Here is a 24,611-nt window from a genome sequence, read left to right on the forward strand (position 1 = left end):
CTGGAATCTTTTTTTTGTTTCAGCTTATTTCCATTGCAATGTTTTTGTGGTGGCAGTGACAGAAATGAGCTGAATCAGTAGCTGAAGACATGCCCCAATTTATATAATGAGATCACATTTTGAGTAATAATTCCTGCCATTTTCCTAAAATAGACTAATGTGCTTTTAACTGCAGTTGTCTTTTGGGAAGCAAGACTTAGGCCTCTTTCCTGAAGAGGCTATGCTTAATTAATGCATCCAGTATGTAAAAAAGCCTCGGGCTTTTCTTTTTTGTTTGTGGTACTGTCCAATCTTCACCCATGTGCTTCCACTCACCTGCATTAAGTTCCACGTCATTCCTTTAAAACAAACCTCAATATTTTGGTTTTCCCCAGGTATAATACTTGCAAAGCTCTCTTGAGCCATAGGATTTTACAGGAAGTTACGGATTACATACTTGATAATGATGGGCTTTTTTAAGTGACTGAGTGATTTTTGATTTCAAAAAACAAAGAATTTTTAATAAGTGTATTTAATGAGTACAGCTCTATAGGGCCCCTCCTGTAGTACAGCAATTTGTTTGGAGCCACTATATTTCATCATGTCAGTAATTCCCATTTTGAAGCTCAAATATGATGTATTAGGTACTGAATACTGTAAATAATTGCACATTTTCATGCTTCTTAAGTACGTGTTTATGCAACAGTCTTACAGTAATTGGCTCTTTGAAGCCATGGTAGACTATGGGGTGCGTACATTATTAACAATTCCACTTTTTGAAACAAACACTGCTTTGTTTCTTTAATAATAAGACAGACAAACCCAAAGGAAATGTGGCAGCAAAGAAAACTGCACAATAAAAAAATTGCAGAACCTGAAGTATACACAGAGATGTGATTTACTCTTTTTATTTCTTGCTATTGCACCAGTCTCACTGCACTGCTTCTTACAATGCTCAATAACCAGCACAGTGCAGCTCAAATACTGGGATCTGGAAAACACCTAATGCTATTTTGCAAAGAGGGACTGTCTCACTGCCATCAGAGTCTAACAGTTCCTTTTATCAAAAGCACAGTGTAGGCAGATGTTGGTAATCTGTTCTAATGCCACAACCTTTGTCTGGCCTCTCAAGGGGGAAATGGATGTGTTGGTCTTTGAAAATTGTTTTCCCTTCCTGAATTTAGCTTTGGTCAGATGGGAGAGTGCTAAATTGCATCCACTTAAACTGCAGTAAGCCATATGAGCAGAACAATTCCTAGTTGCTTTGATCAAGGATTTGAGCTAAGCTATCATAGGAGGAAAAAAACCCCTAAAAAGCAGTAAATAAAAACCCTAAAAAACAATAAATAATACCACAGAACCTTCTGCTGTTACAGCTCTCTTGCTTGTTCTCTTGAGGAAGATGCCTACTTTTTGTCTCTGCACAGTCAAGACGATGGTGTCTTGATAACCATGCTCTTTCCTGTAATAATTTTCAAATTAATTCTGTCTTTAGCTAAAGTAAAATGTAGCTATCTATCCGCCTGGGAGGGTTTAGATGGAAGTCAGAATATTGTAATAGGATAGCAAAACAAATGCTGGCAGGCTGTTTCGAAACTTTTTTCTCTCGATTTCTTTTAACTTTCTTCTGAACTTCACAAAGAATAAAACAAAATTAGGTAGACCTGTGTCTACTAGACCAAAATAACCAAGCTATGAATAAAACTCAATTCCTCCACGAGCCCCAATCTGACTGCCTCATGGAGGCCTGAGAAAACCTGCTGCTTTCCATTTTGCATGATGGGTAATTTGCACCCAAGTAACAGTGCCAGTTGTCACCTGGTGCCATGGCCTTACTCTGTTTTATCTCACACAGCCCCCTGAATGCTTATGTGACATTTTACCATTTGCTTTTTCTATTTAAAAAGTGGGAAGCAAAAGAGGAAGAGTTGCAGAGAGATGAAGGAGGGGTGAAGGGAAATATTGCATCTGTGTTGGAAGCTCTGATCATGGGGTTGGCAGGGCTGCATGCTCTGATCTAAGTGAAGTCAGTTATTGTCTTGTTACATACTTCCAAGGAAGCTTGTCTTGCCCTATTTGGGATGTGGCTATGAGGGGGTTAGATCATGTTAGAAGTTAGATTAATGCACAGCTAAGACCAAAATACTTATTCTCCTTTCAGAAAAAAAAATAAAAAAGAGATAAGTAAGGACAAGGAGTCATTAATTAAGATTTCTAATATCAACACCAACATTCAGTCTTCCTAAATGTTCCTCTAGGACTTTTCCCACAGCCAAAAAGCTCCATGGCATTCACCCAGATGTGTACAGTGTCATTTTGTGTAAATAGGCAGTTGTGTTTAACCTCACATGAGCTACCTGCAGGGTGAATGCTTAAACAGGCGTGCCGTGTCTACACAGACTCTGCAGCCTGTGGCACATCAACATCTGCTCCGGTGTCTCGTACTTCCACAGATGGCACATGGCAGTATGAGTTAGAACGCCCTCCCAGAATCTGATTTATACTGCCAGTTGTCCCCTTTCCTGGATTTCAAATATGTGCTGCAGTCCTGAGAGCTTTTTTCTATTTCTTTCAGTGCTTAGTGAGAACATAGGCGTGTATCTCTCTTCTGGAGGGTGCTTACTTCTATTGCAGCTGAGAAGACTCTCACTGAGTGCAAAGGTTGATCTTATATCCTTTGAGTTTGGGTAGCATAGTCGAGGAATACCTGTAGGGTGAAGGGGTACTGAACCTGAAAACATGTGGGTGGTCATTCTTTTTATTTAATGAAATACAATAGTCCATCCTACAAGTGACATGCACCACTGGAGAAAATGTGTATCTGTAAATATGTAGCAGTTAAAGCAGTTTTTACTCTTAACACTTTCTTTTTTCCTAATTTAACATACCTGATTTCATTGAAGGGCAAAGAGTTTGATGGTTAAGTTTAAAAAAGGTGAGAAGGATTGACAAAAGGGGAAGGAGAAGGACAAAGAAAAAAACAGATTTTGAGTAGCAAAGTAGGTTCAGAAGAGTTTCATAAAACAGAATTGTGGCTTGTACTTCAAAAATCATTCATTATGTAGAATCAGTAATACCTTTCCCTGTGTGAATAGTTGATGGTGAGAAACAGATGCATGGAGCTTCTAACCTGAATTTTTCCAAAATACTTTATCTTCTTATTCTTTCATCATATATGAATTGGTGTGTAGACTAGGTGGAGATGATGTGCTGTCTAGCACGTTTTATTGATGCTGTTTGAGCTCCCGCTGTAGTCAGGTTCTGACATTTATTTTAGAACATATTTTTATGGTTGTGATGAGAATCCAGTTTTCCTGCAGGCAGGAGATATAGAGGGATATGAAATGGTCATCAATTTAATGGTGTCCAGAATCCTTTATTGCTTTCAGAGGGCTGGCAAAACTAGTGAATGGAAAATAATGAACATGACAGATAAGTAGGCACTGGATAGAAAGCTTGAATAGCTGTGGGAATTCCAACAGCAGCAGTGTTGGAATTTCATCAAATGAAGGGGAATACTTTCCCCCATCTGTTCTGCAGATACATTTCCTAATATTTTAAGCACAATATCGCAGACCAGAGCAGTCTGTTAGGTTACAAAGCTGAGATATGTCTTTCTTTTCCTGCGAAATTTGCTCACTGAGGGTCTAGTTGTGTGAGGTGCTGAGTGTCCTCGGCCGCCACCATCGTAGAATCAGTTCTTGACTCTTGTATGCCTGGTGTCACAGAAACATCCAGCTCCTCTATTTTACTGCCAGTACCTTTACAGACAGAGGAGCCTGGGACAGCAGCATGGATCTGTTGGAATCCAGTTTAGGATATATATGTATATTTTTTTAGAAGATAAAAATGTAAGCTTTTCTAGTCCTTTTGATTTTGAAATCTTAAACTGGGCAACGAGATTCTAGGGCATAATAGTCATGGCTTGCATTGTTTCAAGGGAATTCCATTTTGCTGCTAAAAACCATTCGATCCTGAGACGTGCCAATGGGGTAAATATTTACACTTCCCCTATCCTGTAGTAGCAGGCAAATTTGTGGCGCAATAAAAACTGATTTTTTTTTTTTTACCCAATGTGAGGTTTCTGTCACATCCATAAATGGAAGAGATTGAATGGGCAACTGTATCTTTCCTCCTCCATGATTAGCAAGGAGATCATGCTCAGCAGAATAAGATGAAGGAATACTGGGTGCCTTGCATCTGTTGTCCATAACACCATGTTGAGAATTGACCAATGCCACAATATTTAATATACTTGTGCTAAACAGTGATAAAAAAAGACCACCAACTGTAAACTCACATGGCTTCATTAAAGGGTTTTTTCCTGTTTGCACTGCAATCACGTGTACTTTCCCCAGACCATTTATTGTCTCCTCCTCTGCACATTAAGTTTAGTACATGCATGTCTTTTGAAGAACTGGCAAAAAACTAACTATTGCTGATGTGGAGAGAAAGACTCACTTCAGACAACTGCCTCTCCAGCAGGCATGGAAAAGCGTCAGGAATTATTTTAGGGTGGAATTCTGGCAAAGGCCTATGCAGATGCACAAGAACTTTTTTATTGTAGCCAAAACCTATGTAATTGAAATTGTCAATTACCATCACTAATTTCGAAAAAAACTCCAGTGTGGTTATCAAACAACATAAGTGTGGTAATTGGGAACATGTGACATTAATCATGGGTGCAGGATTAGGCATACTGACCTGGTCTAGGCTTCCTTTTTCTCACTTTCAACATGACATTAACTAATTTGGGGCCTGAGGCATAGTCAGCTACTGACACTGAAGTGTACTGGATGTATCAGCTTCATCTGGTATCATCTTTTACATCTAATTTTATTCTCCTGAAAAGTCTATTACTATTATTATTGGAGCATGACAATATGCTACTTAGGAGAGAGACAAAAGCCCAGGGAAATTATTAATTCAAGTTGTCAGCAATATCTAGCTCGTTCATATTGTTATGAAAAACATTTCACTTGTAAAATGAAGCTGGTGCATGTTTGCTTTTTGATAAAGTATCAGGAACGAGTGGGTATCTTTCTACTGGGGCAGTTTGTAGGAATTTTGTAAAATCCAAATTAGCATACCCCTTGCTAAAATTGCAGTAAGTTACAAAACGATGGCTTTTCATTAAAAAAAAACGTGTTGCATTTCTCAAATTAGATTAAGTGAAAATAAGTTCACATTGCAAAAGTGGTAATGTCATTAAATAATTTTATAGAACAAGGCCTATTAATGCCTTGTGTGCTGCTGATGCATGTCATCTGCCAGCCATCTTTCCACTTATACTTTAGCTGCTTTGCTGATTCTTATCAGTTTTTCTGCTTAATATGTGTTTTTTATAAAAGACTTATTTCATACACTTTGATTCATCTTTACTCTCACTGCAGATTTCTTATTTAACTCCATTGAATTAATATTTTAATTAATAATTAATTTAATTAATTTATTTTAATTAATAATTAATTTAATTCAACTTCTTGAAGTTGAAGGCAACTGGCATGTCTTCTGGAGTTGTATTTACACTGATTTCTCTGGTGCAGTCCCTGATGACTTCCCACAATAATCAAGACTGAGATGTTTGCTATGCTTCATAGAAGTGGTTAGTTAATGAGGATTTGTTTGGGGACAGGGTGAAGCTAATGGCATGGCTCATTTCCTCAATAAAAACTGCTGTTTAGTAAACTGTATCTGATGACCTCATGGCACTCAGGTCAGTCACCATTTTTCCTAGGACATTTATTCTGATTACAGTTAATGGCTCTCCAACCATTCTTTAATTCTGTTCTAGAGAAAACTAATGATGTGTCCATAATTGATCTAATCTCACAGATTTTTATCTTTCATCTTTTGCTGCCTATGAAGAATGTAGGTATCTTTTAATTTTTCAGCCCACAACACCTCTCCAGAAGTCAGACTAAAGACTCTTCAGACAGCATTCAGATGCCCATCCTTTATATAGTCATATTTTATATCTGCTAAAAGCATTGTTGCATAATGTTACCGGTGTGCAACATTCCCCACTGTGCACATGCATATTAATCACCCATGGCTGTAACAGTCATTTCCTCTAAATTTTGCCAGTATTTTAATTTTTTTGTTTCCCTCAGTTGCACTCTTCTGGTTAGCTCGAAGAAGAACTATTTTTCAATTCCCAGTCCAATGTGTTGATGGACAAACAGGGCAACTCCAGCAGACCAGTGTCATTCCTGTCTGAAGAAAGGGAATGGGTTCCAAGTAAGAAGTGGAGATGACAGTGTTTCAGCTCTGGCAACGTGAGAGATTTTTCTGGGTCCCTACAAGGAAATCAAATTTTCTTTTTCCTTTTTTTCTTGTTTGTGTTTTAATCAGTAGAATTATAGTGAGGCCATCTCAGCAGGCTGGATATGTTGGCTTGTGGAAATACATCAGCTAAGGTCACTCAGTGATGAACTGTGAAACCATCATGTTTGCTGCTTCTGAAATGGAAGAATTAGGGATAACTAGCATAGACTGCATTTAAAGAAAGATCATTGTTAATCTGTAAGCATACAATACCAGTGCTTTTTTCCTAGTTCTTTTCAACTGTACGTAATTATCTTTCAGACAAACTGTCCTTTTTCACAGCTCCTTTCTTTTGTTTCTTTTTCCACGGATTCTGTTTGATGTTGCTAGTTTGAATAATTATGTAACAGTTTCTGATTTTTGGAAAGGACAAGCACTAAGATGGATTCCACTTGTATAGCTGGGCTCACAGTCCCTCTGTCACTAAACTCAGCTGTTGGCTCATGGGCCATTGTTGCTCCTTCGCTGCACTCAATAGCACCCAGGGCAATCCCCCCTTCTTGATGAGCTATATATCCTATTCCCTATTGTGCTAATGAATCTTCTGTATCTTTTCTGAATTCTTATTTTGTCTTATTAGCACCATTTTCACTTCTATAAGGCAGCAATGAGAAAGCTCCAAGCCATGTGTTCCTTGCATAAACAGAAGTTTGCAATCATATAAGTCCTGTTGTGTTAGTAAAAACACAAGAATTTGAGTCACAACAATATGAGGAGGCAGAGTTCAGGTCACACTGGCAATGAACCATTACAAAGATGTTGCCTTACCAGAATAGCATTTGAGGTGAGGCTATTCTGCATTGCATGTGTGAAATTCAGTGATTTTACTTCTTAAAATGAAACTTTCTGTTAGGCAAAAGTTAGCTGGCTTCTGGAGAAGCGCTGGCAAGGCAATCCCAGTACCCCTTTCCACTGTCTAACTTTTAGGGGAAAAAATTACACCTTTATAGAACATGGTCAGCTGCATCTCCATTTCCCTTAACATGATCTTTGTTTTGTATGGACTAGATTGAAAAAGCAGATTATGCAAGAATGTTTCTTCTGGCCACTTGAGGAATTTAACAGCAGAATAATAACTAATTCCCCATCCTGCCTATAATTATGGCAAATTCTGCTGAGAGGATCAATTTTCTCCAGTCTCCATTCTCCCTTCTATCTAATCATATTCAGCAGGAAGCTTTGCCAGTAATCTGGCTGGCTCAGTTCCACTTCATGATAGTTCTTTTACAAAAATCTCTTCTTGAACAAGTTGTTACAAATACAGTACAACTACAGTATATTGTGTTCTTCCAACTTGCAGATTTTAAAACGTAGCATTTATGGCAAAAGCAAGGCCTGTGGTTCATTCAGATGCATGAACTGTGTGGCACAGGGTCAAGTTTTTTAATAACTGTATTTGCACGTGTTGATTTATCTCATTTGATGCTTTCGGGGAAACCTCCTCTTACTAATGGGTCAGAATTGGTCAAAAGGATCTGCTCCAGCACAAGACACAAAACTGTTAGCTAGGTTTGAAATAAATATAGTTCATTTTACAATAATTAGGTTGATAATAACAGCAGTAGTTTGGATTAAGTGTAGCTCTGATATCTGAAAAGTTATGAGTTAATCCCTTTTTTCTTTTCAATGTACCCTAACTGAAATGTTAAGATCTCTTACTGCACGCTGAAGGCAAAACTGTTTCCATAGCCAAAATTGATTTTCCCCTGAAATAAATATATCATAGATAGTGCTCTTTGTATATCACAAGTAAGCCCATTAATCTCATGTCTTTTGAAGCTGAGCAGCTGAGGGTATCTGTGAAATCACAACAAAATCGTGCAGGTGTGCTTAGTGCTAGTTCCTCCGTGGCTGAGTGCTGACAGGCTGCCATGTGTGACCGTGCCATGCTGGGGCTCACAGCAGCCCAGGCACAGCCCTGGATTTCACAGCTGCACACAGTGCTGAGGACAGACATTTCCAAGGAGTGAAGTTCAGCTGAGTGTGAACTGCAGCACAGCACCGGGGTGCCCTTTGTCTTTCACTTTTCTGGAAGTCGTGCAACTGCCTTGGTACCATCATCCCCCTCATGTGAGAAAATGAAAACTGTTCTCACAACGTTTAGAAAAACAGGAATAGTGGAAAGCTTGGAAAGTCGCAGTGAGCCAGCACTGTTGAAATTGAAACAGCTGACGTTATCGGCTGCACCTCCTGCTTCAAAGGAAAGGAGACTGCCATCTGATCCTGGAAACAAGGAATGTGAAATGACATTTTTGATTTGGAAGGCTATTAAAATGCTTCGACAGGTGCTCCACTTGAAATGTGCCTGTGCTAGTGCAGATGTTTGCAAATTTGTGATTAACAATGCTTACTTTTTTGAAAGCTATTATGAAAGTTGTGCCTTAGTTTTGTGAATTTTTAATTTGTCAGCTTAATTCAATCTTAAAGGATTTCTAAACGGATTTTCCTTTCTACAATCCTTGCATCAAGAACTTACATTACCTACCCCCCTAATTTAGTGCACAAATTGGTCCCAGGCAGAAAGTTGCAGCATGAATCCACATTTCCCTGAAGGATACCTGCTTGTGCAGGAAAAAACTGGAAATGGATAAATGAGAACTTTCTTGGAAGTAACTGCAAATGTGGGTCACAGCTTTCCAGCAGACCAGTGATGAAAATGAGATGTGGCTGCTTCCTCCTCTGACCCAGTTGTTCTGCATTACCATCAGCAATAAGCCCTACTAAGCAGTGCTGCAGCTCTCTGGCCTTTTAAATTCAGGCAGAGAGATCACTTTTGTGAGGCCTGAGAACAGCTGGTTTTACTTATGCATATATGATCACGTTGGAACAAAGGGAATCACTTAAAGCGAATAGCTAATAATTTCTTCCAGAGATCTTCACTTAATGTATGGATGCTTGATTCCCTTAAAGTCCTGTTTGTAGCAAGCATTGCTTCCTAGTAAAGAGACTACAGGAAAATGTAAGCACTTGCTGTCTTTCATGGTCATCTTTAAAAAAGAAAGATAATGCATAACATGTCCAACAAGATATTTTTGTTCCCAAAACAAAAGCTTTCTCACTTGCTGAGGGGGGGAAAAAAGACTCTCAAGTACCAGACCATGGTGATGTACTTTGTGTAAAAAAGAAAAATTGGAAACCAGATGTTTAACTCCAGGGCCAAATGTTTGCCTAAGCAAACTCTCTTGAGGAGCTGCAAGAGCAAATATCAGGAAAACAAAGTAGTCACCCCATAGTTTATAGAATACCTATAAACTGCTTGTTGACTCTTGAGATAGACAAGGAGCTAGAATGGCATTTTTGTAAGCCTGGGACTAAAAATTAAGATGGTAGTGACAGAAAAGGCAAGATTTAGGTGGCAAGCCACAGCAGCAAGTGTTTAACTATGATCTCTAAGAGGACCCACCATGATCACAGGGAGATTGAGCTGGGACCAGCTGGCAGAGCACGTCCTGTCAGTTGTGTTTTGAGGTAAATCATTTTCATCCTATTCCTTATAGTGAGTTTCCCAAAAAGACCCAGAAGAGCTTTTAAACTTGAAAAGACAAGTTCTACTAGGCTTTTACCTGAAATAGCTGGTTTTTAAAATACAGGAAATTCTAAGTGACTCAACAAGATGGGATAGAAATTAATATGACTGGAGAACATTTTGATGAAGAAGCTGTGAGTGAAAATTGCTCAGGAAGACAGACGAAAGCTGCCCTGTGGAGCTGGATTGTTCCCTGCATTTGACACAAAGCTCCTGTGTGGTGTTGAACAACCTGTTTCCTGCAGGTATCAGAGCAACACAGAATCACAGGTTGGGTTGGAAGGGACCTTTAAAGTTCAGCTAGTTCCAACCCCCTGCCATGGGCAAGAGCATGTCTGCCTGCTTTGAACTTGATTCACAGATCTCTGGCTGGAGATGCTTATTTGGTTGGTTAATTGCTGAGGTAGAACTGAAGTCACAGGGAGCTCTCCTTTGCATGTAGGAGGTGATCACCTCCTACACCCAATCTCTACTGAATTAGTAGCCATTTTGTGAAGAAATAGCCAATTGGGCTGAGTTAAGGCTTATAAGGGCTGTGGGTTTCTTTATAATTTGAGTGCAGGGCATATATTGAGAGCATCCTCAAGGAAAATTTACATATTATGTGCAGATAGATGGCTATATTGATTATACAGAAAAATATATAATATAGACTTCATAACTAATCTTCTCTGATTTCTACCCAGCTTCAATTTAGTTTAAATTGTAGCTTATGCCTCTGTGTATGTGGTTTTCTCTGGGATCTCCAATGTTTGGATTTGTAACAATTTGTGTTAATAATGAGACTCCAAGTCATTTCCACCATCATATGGAGTTTATTTATAGGCAGAAGATGCAAATGCAGGTATGCACTGTTGGGAATCCTACTACCTGACTAGCTCTCAGAGATGTCCCCAGTTTTTCCAGTATCCAGTGATGGTACATGCAGAGCGCTTTTGTATGCTCTCTGTGCAATATTTAATCGTCTACAGATTTAACTAATCATCCTAATAAAATCTCAAATATAAAAAAGCTATTTTTTTTTTAAATGCAGAGACTGAAAAAGGCTGGAATAAAGTTGAACCCATAAGCTGTTACCATTTTTGCATTAAGTTGCAAGCCTTATCACACAAATTCACTACAACAGAGTGTAAACAAGATTAAAAATCAAGTATTTTGGGAAAGGTAGAAGTAGTGATAAGTAATGTTTAAAAGAATGGCTTAAACTTTGCTGTTTCAAACATGTTTGCCATTTCAAAGAGCTTCCAGCTTTAGCCTTAATACCCTCCCAAAATGTTTCCTCTTTAAATTTGGCTCTACCCCCAGAAATAATTTTCTTCTTGAAACTGAAAACAGCAGTGACAGCTCTTCTGCATGTTAAGACGTCACTGCTTAAAATCTGATATCCCATATCCCTGCAGGCTCAGAAACTGGAGCTTTATGTTGCTGCAGAAGGTTGATCTCCAGCTGCCTAATTGTTCTGTGCAGCTGCTTATTTCAAATCCTGTAAGGGCCTGATGTATCAAAGTTGAAATTATCAATTTCTGCCATAAAAAGCTTTCATAAGTCTTTTATATATATATATATATTTGGTTTTATGTGATTTCAAGGCTTGATCCATAGAGAGCTAAGCATGTAGCAACTATACAAGAAATGCTTTGAAAACTGAAATTCAATTTTTTTGGTTTTGTTTTTCTTGTAATATGTCTTCATTCCGTTTCAGAAGACTTGATCCATTGAAAACTTACACACCCTGACATCCATGCACTGAGTGCCTTTTGATAGTATAGTGTAATACAATACAGGGTTGGCTACAAAATATGTTTTTTGCACAGCTGTCCTTTGCATTCAGTTACTTGATTTCAGTAATAATGAAAAATAGCCTGTCTAAAGTAGTGTTTCATAACACACTGTAAACAATATAATTTGATCTCTACAGCATTAGGATAGTCAGTTAAACAGAAAGTCAAGCCACCTGTTAAATCCCTTCACTGTCCCTCCATCATTAAGAAAGCTTGCCCTGTGCTCAAGCTCTCCCAGAGTGTTTGAGAGAAGATGAAAAGCCCAGAAGGTCCCCCTAAGGGACTTCAGGGAGCAGGAGGAGACAGGGAGGCTTGGAACCCTCTCAGTCCTGTGGCAAGCACCTCTAGAGCCAACCAGCTGCTGACAACAGTCGGTGCTACTGCATTTAGTATCTGCTGAAGTTGTTGAATTTTGACAGATCTCACAACACTAATTGTGTTTGGTGTTAAAATCTTAGGATTTGACATAGTGATAGATTTGCATATCTTAACTGAAGGTTTTAATGCTGCTGTGAAATGGAAAGGTAAACGTGCTCATGGATGAGGAAAAGTCCAAGGTACCTAATACCTTCTTTGTCTCAATCTTTGTAAGATCAGTTGTTCTCCAGGTACCCAGCCCCTGAGCTGGAAGATGGGAACAGGGAGCAGAATGAAGCTCCCATAATCCAAGGGGAAATGGTCAGTGACCTCCTGCACCACTCTAGACACACACAGGTCGTCCATGGGGCTGGCTGGGATCACCCAAGGGTACTGGGGGAGCTGGTGGAAGTGCTTACTGAACCACTTTCCATCTTTTATCATCAGTCCTGTCCAGTACACAAGCACTTACAGTATCATGGTGTTCTAATTTTGATGTCCTGTTGGTTCACTTCAACATTTTTCCACATTTTAATCAGGACAGAAAGGTGTAGCACCATGCAGGTAAGCATGTCAGCATGCAAAATCTAATAGTTTTCAGAGTCAGTTTTAAAATTCTGTCATTTCGGTGTTATCCTCTTACATAATGTACAGAGAGATCCTCAGGTCACAAAAAGCATTGACACATCCATAACAAATAGCAAGGTTCATACACCTTGCTGCAGGTTATCCATGCTGTACTCCAGATTCACTTTATTGCTTCTAAAGTTTTCTTTTTAAGATGAAATTTAGGATGACCTTGAGTTTATTTTTGAAAGAATAACTGCATCAGTGCCTGTTTCTGCAACCTAAACAAACGAAATTAAATGGGAAATCACATGGGAGTTTAAGCCTTCATATTGATTTAGAAATACCTAGAACATGAGTTGAGTTGGAATTTCTGTGTTTCAGCCATAAACGTAAATGTAGGATTACTTTTGACTGAAAGGAGACCTGCCAGAGGCAACCAGGCAACATTGTTTTGAATGATAAGCAGGTGCTTGCTGCTGCTGTGAAGTTTTGCTGAGATCAGGAGTGAAAAAGAAGTTTCCAAAGCATTTCACTCCATTTGTCAAAATGTAAATGTAAAATGTAAAAATCCACTGCCTAGAAGAGGTAAACAGCTGATGTCTATGATTCAAAAAAGAGAGTCAGACCTTTGACTGATATATAGACATACACTTTTATAGGGCAATATGGCTAAACTATTCTATAAGCAACTGATAAATTACTGTAACTTGTAAGGTTTGTCATTTAGCTTGTTCTACTGACTGCCTGGAAAAATAATAAGCCAATTATGCTTGTCATGTGTTATCTTAAACTATGACTGATGAATTCTGAATTTTAATATTTTAAGGAGAATTTTTCTTCTTCTCTGGTTAGTTCTACAATTATGCTATTTTTGTCCTCTGTGAAGAAGGTGGGAAAAGTTAATTTTTTTTTTACTACAGAGAGATAATTTAAAAATACTTTTGTAGTTTCCTTTTTCATTTATCACTAACTGTTTTAGAATTCACTTAACTGCAAGATTTAACTAGTTACATAATCCTGTTCTTTGTCTATGCAACCACTCTTCTGTAAAGTGAGAATCTCAGACTCTACCCATACATGCATCAAAAGATACTTGCAGTTGTGATAGTATTAACTTTCGAAAATTGTTCCATAAATATTTCCAGAATTGACCTCCTTAGTTGGAAATATGTGGAAAGAAAAATTTTTCATATGGTGATTTCTGAAATTTTTGTTCATTGTCACTGAAGAAAAAAAAGATTAATTTATTTTCCTCACCAGACTTATTTCCTAATGTGTTCAGTGTTGTGCATTTATTGCTTCAAATACCCAATTTCTTTATTTTTATGATATATCTTCATGATTCCATTCCCACTTATAAAACTAATTATGATAGTACTCAACAGTGACATTGTATTTTTCATCCTTGCAATAATCCACAAATGAGAAAAGTAAGAATTATTTGCCCTGTATCACTGATGAAAAAAACTGAAATAAAAAAGGAATTGGAGCTTGAATTTTTACTCTAGACCTTCTGATTCTAGTCTTGTGAGTATTGATAACATTGAGCTTCCCATCTGAATACTAAAGTTTTCTTCTTCTCATAGTGTTAGCATATATGCCATGTTTTTAAATCTGCCTCTATTTCAATTTCTGTTCATTTAAACTCATTTCTATAAAGATTTTTAAATTTTTTTATTATATAGTTACCTCAAGAAATTGTTTTTCAATCAACATTAAAGCAGTGATTTAGGAGCGAACGCATGGATTTCAAAAGTTCAGAAACTGAGCAAAGCAATATATTTCAAAATTTAATAGTGATGCTTCTCTAATCACTGCTAACAAAAGTTGGGAAAGTGATTACTTAATTAAGCTTTGGAAGACTAGAGGTGTTTGTCATCTCCTTAATAAGGACTAAAGCAAGCAAGGATGCTTCCTGTGATAGCTGGAATTTTGATCCTCCTTAGAGAGAGAAATGGAAGAGATTAGGTCACTTTTTTTATATCCATTGGTACATCTGCATAAAAAATTTTGTTCAGCATCTTCTTTGGGATCTTGCTTGCAACCTTGGTGTTATACCTCATTTCTTTTTTTCCTGCTCACTAAATTAAATCTGATTCCTTTTGACAAGCTCTTGCCATCAATGTTTAGAATCTAAATCTTTGTGCAAAGACTCAAGTTACCTAAATGTTTTATATCTACTTGAAGTTTCTGGGTTTCATGTGAGATGGGAAGATTAGCACTTATAGTTGATAAGTTAACTTTATTTCCTAAAAATGGATTAAATTCTTGAGTTTCTTATTTTTTGCAACACAAATGTTTGCACTCATGAGAAAATTCAGCTGACATCGTTTTGGGAAATCAAGGAAATAAATGGCAAAAACAGCTGTAAGGAAATTAATATTTGGCTAGTTTGCTTGGAGTACATTGAATTTCTCAGCCAGAGCAGAGTTTCTATCTGCTACAACCATTAATTTTGCTGATTTACTGTAAACATTTGAAATGGCATAAGAGAGCCTAATTTCCTGCCTTTCTTTTAGAAATAGTACTGCCTGATTCCCACATGCAGCCCACTTCATCTTGGAGTGTTTATTGGTACTATTTATTGTTCCTGTTAAGCCTGGGTGGCATTCTTTGAGCTACCACAGCTCACTGCAAAGAGGGACCTGCAGGTCTGTGAGGCATCCCTGGACATGGAAAGTTCAAAGCCGCTTGGGTTGAGAAACCGTCCAGATCCCTTTCTTCAGACTCTTGAAACTGGGAAGTTTGTGTTCTGGTTTATGACTCGTGAGGTGTGGGTTATGATCTGCAGGAAGGAAGTGCAAAATTACCTTGATTTTGTACAAGAATGAGTTTCACAGAACTTCAGGAGCAACTTTAAGCCTCTGGTAGTGACAAGATCAGATAACAAGCCCGGTGAAACCCTAACTCATGACGCCAGAGAGCTGTGCTGTTCAGCTGGGTCTGTGTGTCCATCATCCCCGGGGCGGCTGCTGTGAGTCAGCAGCTGACCCAGAGCCCAGGACTGCTCCCTCCCTCTGCCTGCTCTGATGGCACAGGAGAGAGAGGACAACATGTCTGTGTAGGACAGATCCACACAGAGGGGTCATGGGCGGGTAATTCCCATGCCCAAGGATGGGAGGAAGCACCTTCCAACAAGGGCAAAAAAGTAAAATGCCCCTAGACATCAGGAGTAGAATCAGGATCAGTCCTGCTGACAGAACAGCAGACCCTACTCTCTGTAAAAAGCAAACCTGGAGAAATTTCTGTGCTTGGTCTTTTGGGGAGGGAGTGAGGCAAACTGGCTGGGCTTGGGCAGACAAGATGAGCTGGTCTGATCAGTAGGTTGTGCTGTGGCATTATTGGAAGCTGTGCCTCAGCACTCCTCCTAACTTGCTACAAGTTCCTTATGGCAATGTACACATTTACCAACAAATAAAAAGATCCTCTAGGACCTTTTAAAAGATCTCTCTTTTTTAACTCTTTGGCTCATATTCATCATGTCCTGCAATTAATGCAGCTTATGTCATTTAGGATCTTACATCTGACCTGATGAGGCTTCCATTCTAATCATCACCTTTTGTCATTATTAGATCATTTAAATTCAACATGCTGATCTGATTAAATAATTCTAGTCTCAACCTCTACCTCTGATTTAAGGTGGCAATGTCTAAAAATATTTAACCTTACAGTAATGAAACCTTGAGTAGCCAATAGCATGTTTGTAAGTATCTAGGAGCCAGTGCTAGGGGGCTTGATTATTACTGCTGAGGAGGTGAGAAATTTTCTTTTACTAGCTTGTTTAAATAGTCCAGGAGAACATGTTCTTAAATCATTCTAGACAACTAAACTTCATTTTCTGTTTTATAACCCAAATAAAATTGTCATTTTACTTGTTTCCTGTTAACTCTCCCAAACATCTTGTGCCTCTGCCTTGGCCAAACAAGCAGTCCGCACACTGTGGTTCTGTTGGACAGCTAGAAACTGTTTGCTCATTTTGTTGACTCAGTTCCAGCCAAGCAGTAAATGTGGAATACAAAAAATTCAGATTGTTTTGGTCAAAGTCAGAAGAATCAGGTTTTCTGTAATATTTAGTTGCCAGTGCCAGGAAAAAAAAAAAATGAGTGTGAATACTTTCCAAAAGAAAAGCTTTAAAGAGCATATGTGATTTTGAGGATTACCATGAGCAAGAGGATTATTATTTGAGAGACAAAGAGAATAAGAGATTACAGCACATTAAAAGAGAGTTGTTTTACATCAAAGGTGTAGGATGGTTACACACTGTATAATACAAGGCATTGGCCAGGGAGCCAGACAGTTGGGATTTGGATTGAGCTCTCAAGCTCTTTTAGCTTTTCTGATTTCAGCTCTATATAGCAGTGCCTGACATATGCAAAGATGTTTGCATTCAGAAGTGAATTAAGCAACAATAATCAGCTTACAGATTTCTGCTCTGTGATATGCTGAAGAAAAGAGAAAAAATCCAGACATTTAGGTCAAATATAAAAAGCCTCTGGGCTGTTTGGAGTGAGCATCCAGTTGAATGATCACAGGAAGAAATTTCTATTAAACAGCCCATCAAAGTAGCCTCTTCTCTTTGGCAAAATGCATAACTCAAACATTTAGTGTCTTTCATCTTGTCTTGAGATTTGTTTTCATCATCTGATCACAGCTAAAATCTGAAAAATAAATTTTTGAGTCTGTGCTTAAAAAATATTGTGCAATATCTATTTAAGACTAAAAGTTTAGATTTTTCTCATAAATTTCAGATTAAGAAAATTTGCAATCAGCATTGTTATGGCAATAGATCGATACGGTCTAGCCCAAAGGGCAGGAGCTTAATTCTCTTGCATCTCATTTTTCTTCCTCTGCCTGCAGATGTAGCCTGTAACTTACTTGTAGGTCAGATTTGAGCCTCAAAGCTGTGACAGCATTCCTGTAAATATGTTTGCAGCTGAATGACAGTTCCGCATTGTCTGTCCCAAGAGCTGAGCACAGCAATTCATTAACTCTGAACTATCATCCATTGACATATCCCTGTGTGTATCCCAACCCTCTCGGGACTGGATTGGTAAGTTCCAGCATTCATCAAATAAAGCATCCAGACACATTGCAATAAGCCTACTGTTCATGTAATTAAATAAATGCAGGGAGCATGTAAATGAGTCTTTGGCAGCATGAGCCCTGGGCAGCCGCGGAGTTTGGCATTCCACTTTTCCCGATGCAATGATGTTCCCTGCAGACCTGAGTGTCCCTGGGGATTGCCCGCTGGGTGCAGTGGCCTTTCTGCCTAAAGTGTAAAATGCCACCGGTTAAGGAAAGAAGGTTTATAGCTCATACATCATCTGACAGGGTTTCTTTCCTCTGGCAGGGCTTCCCAGGGCTGTGGCTGAGGCAGTAACAATAGCAGGCAAACACCAGAGGGAGTTATTGTTCTACTGGAGAAAGGAGTGCCTCAGGACACAGTGTTTGTAAATAGCGTGAGGTTTCTACCCAAGGAAAAATGTTCAGGTGACATGACTCCACAAAAAGTAAATGGTGAAATCGTTAATTCTAATGATGTTTGAAAGAGTTGGTGTTCTTCACTAGTTTTCAGTGCTGATTCCAATGCACTGCTTCTTTGTACCAAGCAGTTGCTGCATAACACCCACTCACCCTCCAGTGAGTTTTTACATCTCTTCACAATACTAGAGCCTTGCAGTTCAGTGTCAAGATCCAGATGAGCAGGCAATAAGAAGTAACCTTTTCCACTTGTTTATTAAAGGAGTCTTTTCTCCTGCTCCATCCACACAGGCTCATACTCATTTAGAGTGCCTGTGTCTTGACTGCTTAAGTCCACATACCCTCAGGGTCCTGGTTCCTCAGAGACCCGCACATGGAAAATGGCCAGGCTGCAACTATCTCCCCAGATGACCTAGTCTTCCATGGAAGCAAATCTGGATACACAGATAGGAAAGAAATGAGTGGGTTATCTACATACTGGAAATAGGCTGCCCTTTCAACAGCAATACCTGCATTTTATGCCTGCTAAAAGGCTGGCCACCTTCTGCTCATGAAGTCTCAGCTGGCCACGACCAGGAAATGTGCATCCCCTAGGCTCTCCATAGAGAGGCTCTTGCAACTGCTCAATTTGCAGAAACTGATTGAAAGAAAACACACAGTCAGCCCCAAGGTACATCTACGCCAGTATCTTTTAGAAGAACATTTCAGTGAACAAACTGACCCAATTCCATTACACTTCTCACAATGCTGGGGCAGGTGGAAAGCTTCTCCAATTCACTGCTGAACTTCCAAGACAAAGGACTAAAGTGGAGAGTCACTGTCTGCTTTTTCTGTGCATGTAATGAATGCTTCTGCTCTGACTGCTTTTAGTTTCTGTTATTGAAACGGTGCTTAACTTTCCACAGCGTTACACTGAGTGTCACCTGTGGAATATGAAGCAAAGATCAGCTCACCTGTCTTTTCAGCAGAAGACTTCAAAGTTCTTTTCCATTCTCAAAAGGGTATTCTGTAAAAATCACCCTTTCATTGATAAATATCAAAGTAAATCCCAGCTGAGCCCGATGTTAAATTGTATACCCCCGGCTTTCACAATGCTGCCAAGGTGAAGGATTCTGCAACAAAACGATTTTTTCCTAACAGTTTTATTGCAGGTGTGTAAGATCTAATGGAGATGAGCCTATTCTCTTCTTAGGTGTGTCAGCTTTACAGAGCTCACCAGCACAAAAAGAGGATCTTGGCATTGTTACACTGGCGAACATAGAAGACGCTTCATACATCCGGGTGGATGACTTGCATTGTCAAGATCTTTTAAAAGATCTGGGCGTTATTAGAGGTGGGTGTTTAATTGTTGATTAATTAAAACAGAGCCATACATGAATTATCCAGGCAGTAAACCTTTCTCTTCCAATAGGTAAAAAAGGTATCTCTGAGAACTGGAATCCCACTCTTGCCTCAATTACACCAATCTGAATGTAGAGGAGGAGAACTGTATTTGATGATGTAGATAGGTGAAATTCTCAGAAATCTCTATGCAGACCAGATATTAAAGTAATTTTGATTTTACAAATCTGTTTAAATATCAGTATCTAAGTGAGGTCAGGTATGATTCCTTGGTTGCAAAGTGATTTATTGCTCCTCATTTAGAAGGTAAAAATCAATATAAATCAGTATAAATTTGATACTTCCTACAATATGAAGTAAAAGTACTTGTAAAACCAACTTCAGATTAGGAAAATAAGACTCCCTGGGCTGCTCTCGTAGTCAATGATTTCTGCACACCTAAAGTTAGACTTTAGTGATAGCATGCTGTCTTCAGAAGTGATATTGTCATGCAGTATCCCTGGTCCTGTTTCAGTTTCTTTCTCCCTCCAGCTCTCCTAATACAGCTGTTTTCTGGATCCATGCTGTGATTATGGACTTAAATTTTAAAAAACTAAATAACAAAGAGAGAGAAGTTTGGGAGGGGAGTGGCGGGAAGCTGCTACCACTGAAGACAACTACCATCAAATCTTGTCCTTAATACATGCTCTGGAAGGAGCTGAAGTGATCCTTTGTGAACAGCCCATTCCTTGGGGACATTTCCATTACAGACTTTTGAACACATTTCTCTGTGATTTGCTCACAGCTCCTGAGTAGTGCAAGTGTTTCTTCTGCAACAGCATTGTAGGACTGAAGTGATGGGAAATAACATTTTTTCTACAGCAGTTTTTATGATGAATCTTGATGTTTGGCCTGGAGAACATTGGCTTGCTGGGGAATGGGTAGAAGCTGCACAGGAACTTGTGGCTGTAGCAACTGTCCTCCATTAAGTGCAGATATCCAAAACAAACTGTTTTATACACCTGAAACAATATATTGTTATTACCCAAAACACAAAATCATGGTGAATACCTCTTAAGACAAAAGTGCAACAGCAAACATTGGAGTTGCCATATTTGTGTAAACCCAAGAGCAGTATAAACAGTTAAAATCTGAAAAGCATGACTTACATTCAAAACCAATCACTATTATATTACCTTTTCCAGGCAGGTTGCAGGGACAGCAGAGAAGGCATTTGTAGCATGAAGAGTCATTTTTTACTAAGATCTTTCAGGATCTGGGTCTGTGAAAAGAAATTTTCAAAAGTGAGAACATGGAAAAAAGATCAGCTTGCCATTGGGAAAATGTCTTGTAAAGCTCATATAGCACTCCTTTAATAACACATTTTTAGATACCCGTGCTTTTGAATGCCTACTCTAAAGAACACCCACCCTCTGAAGCCATTTCATGAGGACATATAATCTATGATAAAAATATATTTTAGTCATGTCAGTGTGCGTGTCCATATGTCAGACTCCAAACAGGGAAGAGAAGCCCTGGATAGTAGTCCCACTGGCAACACAGAGACTGATTTCCAAGAGAAGAACTCCAAATCACTCTTACAGCCATCTTTTATATTTTCTTCATTTCTATCTGAAGTTGTTACATCAAGTTATTAAGACACTTCTTTTGATGTTTGTGGTCTTCTGAAACTGAAGGCCTTCTACCTAATCTGAAATACATCTGTATTTCTGCTACAGCATATTTTCCCTATGCCAGCTATATTCAAACCCATTTACCAAGGTAAATCCAAAGGATTTACATGTTAAAAAACTCATCACACCTTTGAGTTCCCTGAACAGCTTATTCCTCTAATTTCAGTGAAGGATATGTCTTTAGAAAGTTTATTGTGTGCCTTCAGAACTTGATGGAACTTCATCACTGTTAGCCTGTCATCAAAGCCATCAAAGTGTTTAATCAATGCCTGCCAATGCTGAGCTGTTAGCATCCACTCATCCCCTTTGCTACAACACCTTAGTTTCATTTAGGCAGCTGAATTTGTGTCAGGAAGTTTTCATAGGCCTCAGCCCGGGATTTGCATGAGGTTAGAAACTCAAACCATGTTCAGGTTAGTCAGGAGCAGCCCCAGAGCCAGTTCTGTTTTGCCTCTGCAGTGTCCAGTCTAATCACTGTTAGTCACTGGAGCCTGGATCCATGATGGGCCCTTTGGGAACCCAAACTATGTCTAGCTTCTTTAGCTAAATTGGAGAAGCAAAGGTTTAAGTGATCCATCCTGAATCCTGTCCTACTTTCTGGGATCCTTTGGAAGTATATTTCTCATCCTAGTTCTGGTGTTGGCTACAGAAAACACAAAATGTAAGCAGAACACACTTTTGTATATACGTTTACGGGACCTCTTTATAATAATGTGATGGCACTGTGATGGCAGTAACAATCTCCATTTCCATCAGTTTTCCTTCATCCCTAAAATGGCACACAAAACACACCCACTCCAGAATGTGATTCATATGAAAGTCTACTCAAGCTTGTACTTGACAGCTTTTGTGCTTTGCAGAGGATTAATTCAGGGGGCAGTCGAGGAGAGAACAGCTGAAGATTGAAGCTGTTTGTATACACACAGATGTGTATTCCTGGGCTAACATTTCCCTGCCTGACCTCAGGAAGACTAGATGAAACACAGCACTAGCTGCTGAGCCAGTGAGGCTCTTTGAACTGATAACCGTGGCATGTTCTGTGATGTGGTTTGCCTGGAAACATATTTGTTTCTTTTGAAAATACAAAATACCAAAATGACATCAGTTGTAGTGTGCACTGAAAACCTAGGCTGAGATGGCAAGCTGTTTTAGTCCATAAATGATTGCAGATGTTTGGGTGAGGCTGCAAAACACGAGGCTTTTCAAACGTGTACATTTGGGGAAGGAAGCTAGGGATATATATAAACATGAACATATTTGTTATATATTGCAGCCTGTCAGCTGGTCCCATTTCAGATTGGCAATTATTAAAGATGTGCAAAAGTAAGTGGAAACTATGATAGCTGCAATGCATCTGGTTTAGTGAGTGTTTTCTATTTCTGACTCTGTAGGCTTTCCTCCCTTTGTCTGATGCCAATTACATACTGAACACATAGAACTGTCAACAGGCTGAAGAAAAGGCCTAGGAGGTATACTGCTGGTTTTTATTATCACCAGATTGCAAAAGCATATAGCCTGAGCTGGTTTTCAAGCAGGCTAAATCCCAGCTCTATGTCCCAGGAGTCTGCTTTGCTACATAGGACCTGGATGGTACCAATTTAGAAAGCTCTTCTGTGATGCCCTTTAAATGAATGAGTCATTTGCCAGAGTCACAGGCATGGGAACAGGATAGAAAGAAGAGCTACTAGGTGAAGAACTACTGGCATTAGGTCTTCCTCCTGATCTTCAAATTTGGGCTGTTTGGCCCTGAGCTCCAGAAGGAAGGTCCAAATAGTTCTTGCTGACACAGCATCAAGAAGGTGAGTGGCAAGGACTGTTGGAGGACATGGACACCTGCTTCCAAGCCATAAGAAAAAACAAATCATCATGTGCCTTCACCTTCAAAAAGCCAATGGCAGGCAAAATCTGTCATGACAAAATGATTTTTTGTGTCACCTCCTTGGGCCAAATTTCAGCTTTTTAATACCTTGCCATGTGATAATTCTGACAAATCCCTCAGCTGACTTGTTCAGCCTAACCCTCTATGCAGCTGTGGGCAGAGTGACGAGGGCCTTGCTGAGGTGTTTGCAGTTGTTCTGCAACATTATCTCTAGTTATGTGTTAAGTTCCATTAAACCCAGCTACTGACATCTCTGCACTCCTGACAAATTAAAAATAAAGCTTCAAGTATTAACATAGCAGAAAATCTCACCATTCAGTTATCTTAAAAATTAAACTGTCAACTACTTTTTCAAAGTTGTCTTTTTTAGGAACTGCAACTTTTGCAATGTGCAGTTGGAAGATGGATAATGTAATTTCTTTCTTTATCGGTGCTGTTCTTTTCTATTTGACTAACATTTTATTTAAAAGTGTGAGTTTGATATAAGTGTGCCAAAAATGCTGATATTGAATTGAAGAAGGCTAGGGAAGAAAATCTCTTGTTTTCATGAAATGCGCAAAATTATTTAGATGTTTTGTTTTTACTCTATGGTTTCAAGAAGCAATGATGCAAATAAATCAAAATAGGTTTTTTAATTAAAATAAATTAAAATCTATAAAGGAATTGCAAATGATATCACATCAGACTAGTAAGTAATTGCACACAATTGAGACTCAAGACTGAAAAAAATGTGTTTCAGGTACATAGATTCAAAAAACCCTCCATAAATATTGATTGTGTGTGCTAGAAGACAAAATTTAGCCAGTGATTTCAAAATTCATTGCTGATATGCTATAATTTCTTTTTTTCTCAATACACCCAACTTCATAAATATGTTTCTGTTTAAAATGTCTTCTCAATGTCTGAAAGGTTCAGTAAAACTTAGCAGCTGGGAGGAGAAAAGAGCAGAAAGTCCTTGCAGGTCCTGTCCACACGAACGGCAGCAGACAGCAACTTAGATTGAAACTGGTGCCCCAAGTGGCTCCAGGGACTAAGGATTTCATCAAGAGCAGTTATTCACAGGAATAACTGAAAAATGGTGGGACAATTCACATGACTGGAGGATTGTGATGGATGGAAACAGACTGCTTCAAAAAGACAGGCAGGGCAAAACTGGAGGAGTCTCACTCTTCGTCAAGGGGAACTTCTAATGCATAGAAGTCAACCACAGCAACTGTGGAAGCCCTACAGAATGCCTTTGGGTCAAGATCAGAGAAGTCATCTTCAAGGGGAATATTTCAGTAGGCAACTTCTACTGACCTGCAAACCAAGACAATAAGACCAACAAAGCCATATTGTGCCGCTTAAGAAAGCTTTGGAATGTTAACAGAGCCTGGTTCATGTGTGTGACTTCAGCTGTCCAGACATTTTTTGGAAGAACAGTACAGCAGCTCATGTTATCCATTAAGTTCCTGGAGTGCCTAGGAGGACTGCTTCCTCATACAAATATTAGAGATGTGCCAAGCAGGAAAGAGGCACTACTGGACTCAGGAACCAAGAAAACCTGCTTTGAAATATCTTGGTCAGTGATAACCTTGGCTATAGTGATCACAGTATTGTGGAATTTGGGATTTGGCTGGGCATGCTGGAAGTTAGTACTAAACCAAAGGTTTTAGACTTTAGAAGAGCAAACTTCAGCTCACTCAAAGCTCAGGTGG

General features: G+C 39.0%; 1 protein-coding gene across 6 annotated transcripts in view; it reads left to right on the plus strand.

Annotated features, from left to right (window-relative positions):
• The window catches only part of DLGAP1 (DLG associated protein 1), a 395,903-nt gene that overhangs the window by 312,649 nt on the left and 58,643 nt on the right, over positions 1-24,611 (plus strand). For 3 of the 6 annotated variants that reach the window (XM_088173596.1, XM_088173604.1, XM_088173599.1), the window contains one exon: positions 19,214-19,354. The exons of the other annotated variants lie outside the window; for them this stretch is intronic. In XM_088173596.1, the coding sequence (XP_088029722.1) occupies positions 19,214-19,354 (141 nt within the window). The remainder of the gene's footprint in view (positions 1-19,213; positions 19,355-24,611) is intronic. 6 annotated transcript variants of the gene reach the window in all.

The sequence above is a fragment of the Sturnus vulgaris genome, chromosome 1, assembly GCF_052056855.1.
Source record: "Sturnus vulgaris isolate bStuVul1 chromosome 1, bStuVul1.hap1, whole genome shotgun sequence".
NCBI lineage: Eukaryota > Metazoa > Chordata > Aves > Passeriformes > Sturnidae > Sturnus > Sturnus vulgaris.